This window comes from Mesocricetus auratus, unplaced genomic scaffold (genome assembly GCF_017639785.1).
Source record: "Mesocricetus auratus isolate SY011 unplaced genomic scaffold, BCM_Maur_2.0 Super-Scaffold_100008, whole genome shotgun sequence".
NCBI classification, from domain to species: Eukaryota; Metazoa; Chordata; class Mammalia; order Rodentia; family Cricetidae; genus Mesocricetus; species Mesocricetus auratus.
The window spans coordinates 77701740-77714051 of NW_024429192.1; the positions used below are offsets into that span (position 1 = coordinate 77701740).

A 12312-nucleotide genomic window follows, 5' to 3' on the forward strand; every position below is an offset into this window, starting at 1 on the left:
AAATCTGGGAAGGAATTTAGGTGCTGAGAAATGGCTGGTAGCCAAGGTGGCGCACACCTTTAATCCCAGTACTCGGGAGGCAAAGGCAGGTGGATCTGTGAGTTTGAGGCCGGCCTGGTCTACAGATCGAGTTCCAGGACAGGCTTCAGAAGCTACAAAGAAACCCTGTCTTGAAAAACCAAAAAAATAAAATAAACATGACTGATAGACAGCCAGTGCCAGGATACTTGTAAAGTAATAATGGTTTCTTAGGAGGTCAGCATGGTACTTAACTGGCTGTCCAGGGTAGACACTAGACAGGAATGAAACTGTCTCCCCAACAAATCTGGAGAGTATCCTTAGCAACATTCTCTATGAGAGCTTCGAGGGAAGCAACCCACATGTGCTCCTGGGAAAGACTAGGTATACCAGGTGAGGTGGAAAGATAGAGCATCCCTCAGCATAAAAGGGGAAGGACACATACTTGCGCCACAGCATTAATGAATACTGTTAAGTGAAAGGAGCCTGTTTACAAAGCACCCCCCCCCAAAAAAAAAGCCTGGGACACAGAAACAGTAATGCTACCAGCCAAGATTGTATTGAAAGTGTTAGTCATGTTACTTGGAGGTAGAGCATGAGAATTAGCTTTGTTTTTTTTTTTCACAGTGCTTGAATTTTTTACCTTTTATTTGTTTGGGCTGTTTAGTTGGCTCAATAGGTAAAGGTGCCTACTGCCAAGTCTGGCAACCTGAGTTTCATTCCTGGGGCCCACATGGTGGGGAAAACTGTCTCCCACAAGTTGTTCTCTGATCTCTACACATGTGCTATGGCAGGTACTGACAAAATAAATGGTTCAAAAGAATTTATTTGCATGTTGTATATGTGAAAGTACAGGCACACAGAAGGCATGGCCCACATGTGAAGGTCATAGGACAACTCTGTGGAGTTGGTTCTAGCCTTCCACTTTGCTTTTGAAGTGGGGTCTGTTTCTGCCACTGGGTTAGTTGCTCCAGTTAATTGGCCCAACAGCTTCTGAAGGAGACTCCCATCTCCGCTCTGCCCTTCATCTTTTTGTAGGAGTGCTTGAATTGCAGAAGCATGTCACCACATACAGTCTCGTTTTGTTTTTAAACATGGATTGTGGGGTTGGAACTCATCAAACTTCAACAAGTGAGCACTTTTACCTGCTGAACCGTCGTCTCCTGAGCCTTGGTCTTTGTTTATTTGTTTACAGTACTGGGGATTGAACCTAATACCTCCTACCCCTGCCCTCTTTTTTCTTGTATTTTTGGTCTTGGTTTTGGTTTTGAAATATAACCCAGGATAGCCTCAAACTCAGCTTGTAGCAGAGGATGGCTTTTGACTTGATCACCCTGCCTCCACCTCCAGAATGCTGGCATTACAGGCATGCACCACCACACCCTGATTATAGGATATTGGAAATGGAACCAAGGCATGCTAGGCAAGCACAGTACCAACTGAGCCATATTTAGATGGCCTGAGTTGCCCAAGCTACCTTAACCTTATGGTCCTTTGTCAGCCCATGAAGCAGCTGCATAACAAGCCTGGGAAACCACAGGCAAAAACCAGCGTTTTTAAAGGAATAGGTGAGAGAGTAGGTTAGTCAGTCCCGGCTCTATACAATGGCTCAACTTGTGTTTGTGGACATTAACACACATGCCTTTTGACTCATTGTTTCTGTTTCTTAGCATTTATCTCAATTCATCAGTCAGATTTATGATATTTATATTTACAGATATTTGTTATCATGCTTATAAGAAAATTAAAGTTGCTGTGCATGGTGGAGTTTGTTATACCAGTATTTGAAAAGCAGGCAGGAGGATTGCTGTGAATTTGAGGCTAGCTAGGGCTACATAGTTAAACCCTGTCTCAAAAAACATTCTCCATCCCCCCAGTAAAGGTAATGGGATCAACTGGGCCAGTGACTCCCAATACTAGATCCACATGGTGTTGGAATCATTCTGTGGTTGGGTTCCAGTATCCCAGCGTAGTACAGACCAATGGAGCACGCCATACAGTAGAAGCATCGCCATCCGTGCTGTCCTATGTAGCATCCTCTGGCCACATGCTTATCGGGTGCTGAGATGCCACTGGTACAGTATGGGAACTAAGATGTTTAGTGTATTGTGTGTAGACTACATGCTGGCAACTGCACATGCCAAGTGCTCAGCATGTGCTGGCTGAGCTGTCCTAGAAAGATGAAAGCATCAGCCTTCATGATGTGAAAGCAGGCTAGCAAGGCTTGGTGGCAAATGCCTGAAGGCTGAGGCAGGAGAATTTTAAGTGTAGTCCTAGGCTATGGAGTACATTCAAAGGAAACTTTGTGAGACCCTGTCTCAAAAAGAAGGCTGAGAGTGTAGCTCACAGGTACAGCATTTATCTAGAATCCACCAGTAATGGACTCTGCAGGGTATGGCTTAGCAGTAAAGCTTGACTAGAATTCATCCTACCAGTGGGGAGCTTAGGTGTGGCTCAGAGTGCCTGTCTAGTTCCCTGTGAGGCGATAAGTTCAATCCCCAGCAATACACACATGCACACACACAGTGTTAAGGTGGAAAAAATATAATTATAACTTGTGTCCAGAATATACAGGACCTCTCAGAACTCAATAAGAAAAACAATTTAGAACTTTTAAACAGACAGTATTTGGAAAGATCACCCAGGATAGTAACACAAACAGCATATAAGCCCATGAAGATGCTCAGTGTCATTGGCATTGGCGAAATGGAAATCAGACCTCAGGGGGATGCCACTGTACTCTTACAAGCTCAGCTCACTTGAAGGCTAGCCATGCCATTGTAGGGAAGTTGAGTGGTATGAGCACTGTAGAAGATAGGCAGGTGTTTTTTCGAAGTCAAGCAAATATCTATGGTATGATGTAACCCCACTATATATTGACGCAGCCCAGGATAACCTGGAACTGTGTAACTCAGGCTGGTCTAGAACTTGGAACAACCCTACTGTCTCAGCTTCCTAGGCTCCAGGATGAGAGTTGCAAGCTGCCACACCTAGCCCTCCTTTCTGTCTTGAGGGGACATTCCGAACTTGACTTAAGCTGTCTTTGTGTGTTCCCATCTTCTCCCCCCCAGAGAGCCGTCCTTGCCTGGGCTGCCGAGAGCTGGTCTTTAGGAACCTCTCCAAGGTGCTTCCTGCCGTGTGTCGTGATATCACCGACTGGGTGGTGGGGACACGGGTAAAGGCCGCACAGCTCTTGCCAGTGCTGCTGCTGCACGCAGAGGATCACATCACACAGCACCTGGAGATCATCCTCAGAACCCTGCAGCTGGCGTGTACTGACGAGGAGAAGGCCGTGGTCAGCAGCGTGAGTGTCCCATCATCTTGCAGGTGGCACAGCTCAGCCCTGTACACACCAATCCTGTGCTCACCTGCCACCTGCCCTTCCACCTCCCCCGTTGTCAGCCACTGGCCTGGCAGGGCCATCAGAGCAAACACTTACACCTTTGAGCACACGGGTCATTTGCAGCATGTGGACTTTTGTCCAGGCCCTGCAGTGCTCTGCTTCTGGTGACTGTCAGCAGTCAGTTTGCCTAAGAGACAGGTTTCCTCAGCCTAGGCACACTCAAATCATTTCCACACAGAACTCAGCAGGGGGATTGCAGTGTATTCTTGTATGTTTGCATATGTATGACTATGCAGTGTGTGCACATGTGCAATTGTATGCATGCTTATAGAAGCCCAGATTTGACACTGGGTATCAGTTGCTGTCCGCTTGATTACAAGGTCCCTCACTGAGCCAGAAACTCACAAATTCAGCTAGTCTTACCTAGCCAGCTTGTCCCAGGGATCCCCTTTGTCTGTCTTCTGGGTACTGTGAGGGGCAGGAAGCTGCCACCCCTCCCCTCCTTTTACATTGGGATCTGAACTCTGATTCTTGGGCTTGTACAACAAGCGTGTTCATCATTCACTGAGCCCCCTTCCCAGGCCTTATCACAAAACTCTTGAGCTTCCATTTTGTTGGCAGAAAAGGTGACTTTCCATCTCTCAATGTAGATTTATCAAGGAGAGGGAGGGAATGGTGAGAAGTACCATGTGAAGGTTGCTGTGTCCGTGTGCTCTGTGCCTTCCCCTGTGTGCTGCCCCTGGCTGCTTGCTCCATGATGCAGGTACAGAGCTGGCCAGGCCTATGATACTCCTCCAGCCACACAAGCCCCTCCTGGGCAGCCCTCACTGCTACCCAGTTCTGTATTGTCATCTGTGAGTGTTTCGTTAGTGGAAGCAGCAGTGAGGGCCTGTGGGCTGATGTTGCAGTGCCCTACATTTAGCTTGATGGCTTTGCATCTCGGCCTTGTCCTTGTTGTTCAGTTACCCAAGAAGCTTAGGCTGCCGGTGTCAGATGAAGCAGGAGAGCCAAACACACTGCTTCAGAGCCCTGGCTCCCATTTGCCTTTGTCCTCCCCCTAAAAGAAAGGAAGGTCTTGTGCACCATGCCATCTGGCGGGTGGGAAGCCCTGTATGGCAAGCCCAAGCACCAGTGGGAGCCCTGTCCGAAGCCATGTTTCCAGAACTCTGTGTCTCCCTGTCCTCCTTTCAGTGTGTAAGAGCCGCAGAGCTCATTGGCACCTTCGTCAACCCTGAAGTGTTTCTGAAACTGATCTTAGCCATGCTGAAGAAGGCACCCTCCGCCTCTGGCCTCTTGATCCTTGCATCTGTCATCCAGGGATGTTCCCAGAACACCCTCCAGCCGCACCTCAAGGTCATAGCCACAGAGCTGGCCCAGGAGCACATCTGCCAAGGGTCTGAGAATGTAAGTGGGTACCTGGAAGTGTGGTAGGCAGCAGGGCATTCTGGTGTTGGAGAAAGGAGGTAGCCCTACTGGCCACTCTCACTGTAACTGCTGATAGTGACCTGCCCAAGGGCAACAGAATACCCAGGTGCCAGTGACTGGGATAGTTTGGGACACACCCATCTCCCAGGAGAGTCCAGCTGGCCTTGCCGTTGTGGGTAGTCATGGGTAGGTGGCATGGGTCTGAGGGAGTCCTGGGTCTACCCTGGAGACGAGGGACTACACACAGCATCAAAATTGGTATGAACAGAACACCCTCAGGGGTGACCAAGAACTCATCCTGTCACTGTCACTCAGCACTTGAATCTTGTGTTTGAAGTAACCACTTGTGACCTGGCAGACAGGTTCCGTTTAACTGAGCCAGAGCAGCCTGGCCCTCGGCATTACTGCTGGGATATGTTCTGGTTGTTTCTGCTGAGGGCAGAATGGAGATTGCTGTGTTGGATCATGTTAGGCATGTACCCCCATATCAAGTACCCTAATCCTCTTGTTAAGATATCAGGTTTGGCTCACTGGCCAGCCAACCTGTTTGGGCCTTGATGTACCTGGAGATGGCTCAGCTCTGGCAAAGCTGGGCTGGAGAGAGGGACACTGACCAATAGAAGTCAGCCCTGGTGCTCTGTCCAGCCATTTCTGTTGCCCAAGTGAGAGAATCATGGGTATAGTGCCATACAATTCTGGCTGTCCTGGAACTCACTTTGTAGATTCACAGAGTTCGGCCTGCCTCTGCCTCCCAAGTACTGGGATTAAAGATGTGTACTGCTACCACCCGTTTTATAATTTATGTTTATGATTTGCCTATCACTGCCATTCTTAATTATTCTTGCCCTACAGAACCTGTGGAATAAACATAGTGAGGAATGATAAAGGATATGAATTTTTGCCTTCCTACAACCCATGTGAGTTCTTCACAGGGTCCCACTAATCACCCTCCATGATTCTTTTTTTTTTTTTTTTTTTTTTGGTTTTTCGAGACAGGGTTTCTCTGTGGCTTTGGAGGCTGTCCCGGAACTCACTTTGTAGACCAAGCTGGCCTCAAACTCACAGAGATCTGCCTGCCTCTGCCTCCCAAGTGCTGGGATTAAAGACGTGCGCCACCAACGCCCGGCCACCCTCCATGGTTCTGTAGCAAATGCATCTGAAGCCAGAGGAGCCAAGTATGGGCAGCTTAAAGCTAAGCCCTAACCTTGGCTCCTCTGTAGGTATTCTAAGTGCAATCATTTCCACACAATATATGTTCCTGATTAAATGTGAAGTTTAGGGGTTTTGTTTTGGGTTGGTGGTTGTTGTTTGTTCTTGTTTTGTTGAGACAAAATCCTATGTGACCCAGGTTGAAATAACTGCAACGTAGCTGAGTTTGCCCTTGAATTCCTGACCTCCCTGCCTCTACCTCTGTGGTGCTGGGATAACTAGCCTATGAATGAAGAAAACCTGCTCCTAAGAGGTTGAGGTTTTTTATTATAGACATAAGGGGAGCAGAGGCAGAGATGTCTGGGAGAGTCCAGAATGAACATGGCCACAGACTGAACCAGGTGATGTGGGTGGGACAGCCAGGGGGCCAAAAGGTCAGCATAGTCAAAATGGCTGGCTTATATAGGAATCAGAGAAGCTGGTGGAAGGGAAACCCAGCCCAGTCTCTGGACTGGAGAGTTTAGGGCAGAGGGCAGGGTGTGCCATCCAGGATGTGTCAGAATGCTGAGAGACTGCACTCTCACCTAGGAAGGCTGAAATTCCACAGGCTTCTTTTTCATTCATGTCCATTGTCATTCCTCTACCATGTGTATTCCACGGTTTCCATAGAGCACAGAATAAGTAGGAGTGGCATTATTTTTAAGTTTTAAGATACCCGTGAACTGAGCTGGAGAGATGGCTCAGTAGTTAAGAGCACTATCTGCTCTTCCAGAGGTCCTGAGTTCAATTCCCAGCAACCACATGGTGGCTCACAACCATCTGTAATGAGATCTGGCAGCCTCTTCTGGCATGCAGAGATACACGCAGATAGAACATTGTATACATAATAAATAAATCTTAGGAAAAAGAAAAGGTAGCCATGAACACTTCACAAAATATATTATTGGGGGGGGCAGGGTTTGAGACAGGGTTTCTCCATGTAGTCCTGACTGTCCTCAAACTCACAGAGATCTGCCTGCCTCTTCCTCCAAGTGCAGGGATTAAAAGCGTGCACCACCACCACCTGACTCTCAAAAATGTATTCTCAACCCCTGGGTAGCTTCCCTTCTCGTCCAACTATGTCCTTGGTGAATGTGCTCTGGTCAGGGCCTGGCAGCCCGAGGGGGGCGGCGGGCGGTGGTGGGGGCAGCAGCAGCAGCTTCTCTGGCTCTTGTCGCTTGTGTGGCCCCAACACTGGTAGTGGGCTTCGAAGGGAGGGATGCTAACTCCCACGGTCTCTTCCAGAGTCTCTACCTGGAGCACCTGCTGCTGTGTGTGCAGGCTCTGCTGTCTGTGTGCCAGGAAGACTGTCGTGCTGCCAGCCTGCAGCTCCTGGAGGTGCTGGTGACAATAATGGCAGTCTCAAGTGCCATGGGCCTTTGGAAGAAGGTAAGACTGACAGCACCCTGCAGCTACAGTCTTTCCACAGAAAATGTCGATGTCTTCTTTCGCTCTCCAGCGTGGCTGATTTCCAGACCTGGGGCAGACTTGTCCAGTTAGCACAGATGAAAGAATTCAGAGCATTTAGAAGGATTCACGCACAAGGTGGCCTCAGAGAGTGTCACCTCCACCTACAGACCTGTCCCCTATCTAAGCGTGAAGGCTGTTTAATATTGGAACTCTGAGCCCCTAACACTTTTCTCTGCCCCCCCAAATCTCTTGAGGCTTCAAAGCATTCCTGTGCAGCCAAAATCTGTAGAGAAGGCTGGTGGTCATCTTGTGGTAATGGCAGCCCAGCCCAGCATTTGGCATTATTTCTGTCCCTTTGACTTGTAGTTAAGCTTCAAATTTTTCTTTTTAAAATTTTTTGTTTTGTTTTTGAGACAGATTTATTGCATAGCCCAGGCTAGCCTTGAACTTCTGAAGACAAGCTTCCTGTCTCAGAAAATAAAGTGGAGAGTGACCTAAGTAGACACTCAGTGGTCTCCACATGCATATGTGCATACACCCTCACAGACACATACACATCCATGGGCATACACCCCCAAGGACACACACATACATCAACAGACATATACATCTTTAACATCCCTCTTGGGCCTTGAGCTGATGGGACCAGATGCTGCTGCTTCAGGGTGAGCCCAGAGCAGGCTCTCAGCCACCTTCATGGGCCTGCAGAAGGCTTGGGTGTCCTGTGGAGTCCCTCCTGAAGGAGCCTTTTCCCCTCTTTTGTTAGGGACTTTCTCAATTCGAATTCTTCTCTTTGAAGACAACCTTTGCAGAGGGTATGTGTCATTTGTCATCAAAGACAGCTTGTCCCTGAAAGAGCTATAAATTCCAGCAGAAATGTGCCTGCAGGCCACAGGAAGGAAGCCGAATCCATCAGGTCAGGAACAGAGATGCAGCCCACTGCCCAAGCCCCTGATGTCAGGGACTGCCTAGTATATTAAATCCCAGGAGGTGGTGATGCCTCCCTCCTTAGCTGCCCATTAACTTTGTGGGCAGAGCCACCAGCAGGTTGTTTGTACCTTGAGATCTGATCGGGGTTGGAGAGCTAAATGGAGGAGGGTGAGGGCAGCCATGGTTTCGTAGTTTTGGAGATTTGGGTGGTGGTTTCGTTGTGTGTGTATGAGGATGGAGGATTCTTCGTAGTTCTGGGATGGGACCCAGGGTCTTGCCTGTATTAGGTATGCACTATTCACTGACATGCATTCCCAACCCCAATTCCCTTTTTTTGTTGTTGTTTTGTTTGAGGGTGTTGTTTGTATTATTCTAAGGGGGGAGGTATGAGCACAAGTGCCCTCAAAGGCCAGGAACATTGAATCCCTAGAACTATAGTAACAGATGGTGTGAGCTACCTTACGTGGGTGCTGAGCTCAGGACCTGTGCAAGAGCTGTACATGCTTTTAGCTGTTGAGCCATTTCTCTATAGCCATGGGTTTTTGTTTTTTAAACAAGGTCTTGCTATGTAGCTGAGGCTGACTTTGAACTCTTGATCCTCCTGCCTCGGCCATCTGTATGCCAAGACCCATAAACTGTAGCATTTCCTTTTTTTCTTTTTATGTGTGTGTATGTGCATGCAAGTATGCAGGTCTACACATATGCATGGAGGCCAGTGTCATTCCTCTGGCACCATCCACTTTGTATCTTTTATTTTTTTAAAGGGTTTTTAAATTTATGTATGTGTACTTGAGTGCAGTATTTGAGGGCAGAAGAGAGCTTCAAATTCCCTGGAGCTAGAGTTATGGGTGGGTATGCCTCACCCATCATGAATGCTGGGAACTAAGTTCGAGTCCTCTATAAGAATAGTAGGTGCTCTTGATTGTTGAACCATCTCTCCAGCCCTACCTTGGTTTTTGTTTGGTTTTGTTTCGACAGTCATGTAGGCCAGGCCAACAAGTCTAAGGACAGCACTCCTACCTCACCTCTGTCACTACCTCTGCATGGCTGAGATTACAGGCATACACCACCATGGCTGGCTTCTTATGTGGGTTCTTGAGATAAAATTCAGGTCTTCATGCTTGCAAATAACTGAGCCACTCTGCCCCCTCCACCAGTGTCTTTAAAACTTCTTTGCCCTTGTCCGTGTGTGGTCAAGCCTCTGCTAGCACGCATACACACACGCACATGAGTGTGCCACACACAGCTGACTCCCTGAGCTCCTGAGTGGATGGATTAGTGCCTGTTACTACTTCCTGTACAAACAGCACAGACAAAGGCAAATCTGTGTATGAAAGTTGTAGAGAGGGCATCAACCCCTATGTGGGCCTGCTGCAGCCCTGCTGCCTGCTCTTTGGAGGGCTTCTGTTATATAGACTTGCCTCCTGGTCAGGTGCTTCTGTTTAATGGGTAGTTCCTTTAGATCATAGACCTCAGGTGACAAGAAAATCTCCAAGAATGTTAACCTTTAAAAAATAGACTCTAAAGCCAGGTGGTGGTGGTGCCTGCTTTTAATCCCAGCACTCAGGAAGCAGAGGCAGGCAGATCTCTGAATTTGAGGCCAGTCTGGTCTACAGAGGGAGTTCCGGGATAGCCAGAACTACACAGAGAAACCATATCTCCGGAAGAAGACAAAACAGTAGACTCTAGGGGGCCAGTGAGGGGGCTCATAGAAGTAAAGCTACAAGCCTGATGATCTGAGGATTATCCCTGGAGTCCACGTGGTGGAATAAGAGAACTGACTCCTTTAGTCATCGTCTGACTTTCTCCCATGCATGTGGCTTGCATGCCCTCTTCCCCACAAGTAAATCAATAAACATCAATGAAAAGAGAACTCGGCCTCTGGAGCTAGAGCTGGAACTCAGTTGTATTTACCTAGTATGACACAGCATAAACTGAGTGGTGGCACCCACCTACAGTTCCCACACTCAGAAGGTAGAGGGGCAGGCAGAGTGCTAGGAATTTGAGGTCATCTTTAGCTATGTACTAAGTCGGAGGCCAGCATGGACTACATAAGATTATTTCTCAAAAAAAACCCTCAAAAAAGTATTTTTAATTTAAAATTTTGACTGGTCTCGACCTTTGTATGCCCTTGTCTAGGCTCAGAAGATCATGGACACACTGGCCGAGGTGGAGGACATCCCCAGCAGTCAGGACCTCTACCGCAAGCACGTGGGTGCGCTCCTGGAAAGGCTGACGGCCTCGCATGGCGAGTGGACAGTGCACTCTGTGCAGCTGCTCAAGTTCACTGTCGTCCTCACCCAGGCAGGTGAGCCCAAGCCAGCCTAGTTTTTGTTTGTGTGACAGGGTCTTGCTACATAGCTCTCAAAGCAGTTCTACTCTTGCCTTAGCCTCCCACATGTTGGGGTCACACGACTTCTTTTGCATCTTGTATTCTTCAGATACTTCTGTTTTATGGTAATATTTAGTATCTCCAGCTACATTGGCATGTGGCTCTGAGACTTCAGCGTTCCTTTCAGTTCTTATGGAGGTTCTGTGCAAGTGAGAAGCATTGCTTTTTAATCCTTAGTTTTTAACATTTTTAATGCCAAGTGGTCCAACTCCCTTCACAAATCCCACTTGAGCCCCCAGCTCTGGGGAAGAGAGGCTGTAGATAAAACAGGCATAGCCCCCTTCCCATGCTCCAGCAGCCCAGTATGGCAGTTAACACAGTGTCTTTTGTGTTTGTGCTAGAAGGTGTGGTTTACTGCAGTTTTTTAGAATATGGACAGTTCAGAAGGCAGAGATGGCACCTGCAGGACAGTCAAGTGCAAGCACGAGGATTTGTGTCCAATCTCCAGAGCCAGTCATAAAAAGCCAGGTGTGACACTGGAGAGACGGCTCAGCAGTTAAGAGCACCTGCCGCTCTTGAAGAGGACATGTTTGGTTTCCAGCACCCACGTGGTGGCTCAAAACTGCCTGTAACTCCAGTTTCAGGTGATCCAGTGCCCTCTCCTGGCCTCTGCAGGCACCACACACACACACACAGTGCACATACAGACATTCAAGATAGTCATACATACAATAAAATAAAAGTAAATCTTAAAAGCCAGGTGCAATGTCATGCTCCTATAATCCTGGCACTGGGGAGGCAGAGACAGGAGGATCTGTGGGACTTGCCAGGCTAGGTGACTCGGACCTGTAGGTGCTACGAGACAGACTGTCTCGAAAAATGAAGTGAAGAACATTTGAAGAAGACACCTGATGTCAAACTCTGGCTTCCATGTGTGCACATTCACACCAGGAAATGATAGCAGAGCCGGGTGGTGGTGGCACACGCCTTTAATCCCAGCACTCAGGAGGCAGGGGCAGGCAGATCTCTGTGAGTTTGAGACCAGTCTGGTCTACAAGAGCTAGTTCCAGGACAGCTTCCAAAGCTACAGAGAAACCCTGTCTCAAAACACTAAACCAGGGAAGAAGGAAGGTAGGAAAGATAGGAGAGCAGATATGGTGGGCTCATACAGCAAGCTATCTCATACCCTGAGAAGTCCTGCTGTGCTAAGGTTGCCTCTGGGCCTGTGAGTCCATATCATAGGAAGGTCCTACCACAACCCTCAAGACACAGAAACCTTTCCACCCTTGGCCTGGGTGAGTTGCGGGCCTTTTGTCCTCAGTTTGGCTGTGAGTAGAGGTATTATTGTAGTTCTGGTATGGTCTCCAGCTCTTCCACAGTCAATATAGTTCTCCTTTCAGGGTGACCCAGATCCCTCTGGAGACCATGTCCAACCACCCCCTAGGCCCTAAGCTCCTGGGTCTGCTTGGTACCTGGGAGGTGGGGTATGGGCATAAAAACCTACACTGGGGGCCTTTGGAGTCTTTTGCTTTGACTTAACTAAGATATAAAGACCAGAAGTACAAGAAGGACTCACTTAGGGCTACAGCTCCTCCCATCCCTGTCAACATTGGTGATAACAGCACTGTTACAGGAGATGGTGTCAGACCAGAGCACTGGCTGGCAC

At 48.3% G+C, this 12312-nt stretch overlaps 1 protein-coding gene across 1 annotated transcript in view; it reads left to right on the top strand.

Annotated features, from left to right (window-relative positions):
* Dnaaf5 (dynein axonemal assembly factor 5) overlaps nt 1-12312 on the top strand; it is a 34928-nt gene that overhangs the window by 8319 nt on the left and 14297 nt on the right. Inside the window, exons 5-8 of the mRNA XM_005080000.4 lie at nt 3090-3322; nt 4553-4765; nt 7220-7363; nt 10454-10622. Coding sequence (XP_005080057.1) covers nt 3090-3322; nt 4553-4765; nt 7220-7363; nt 10454-10622 — 759 coding nt within the window. The remainder of the gene's footprint in view (nt 1-3089; nt 3323-4552; nt 4766-7219; nt 7364-10453; nt 10623-12312) is intronic.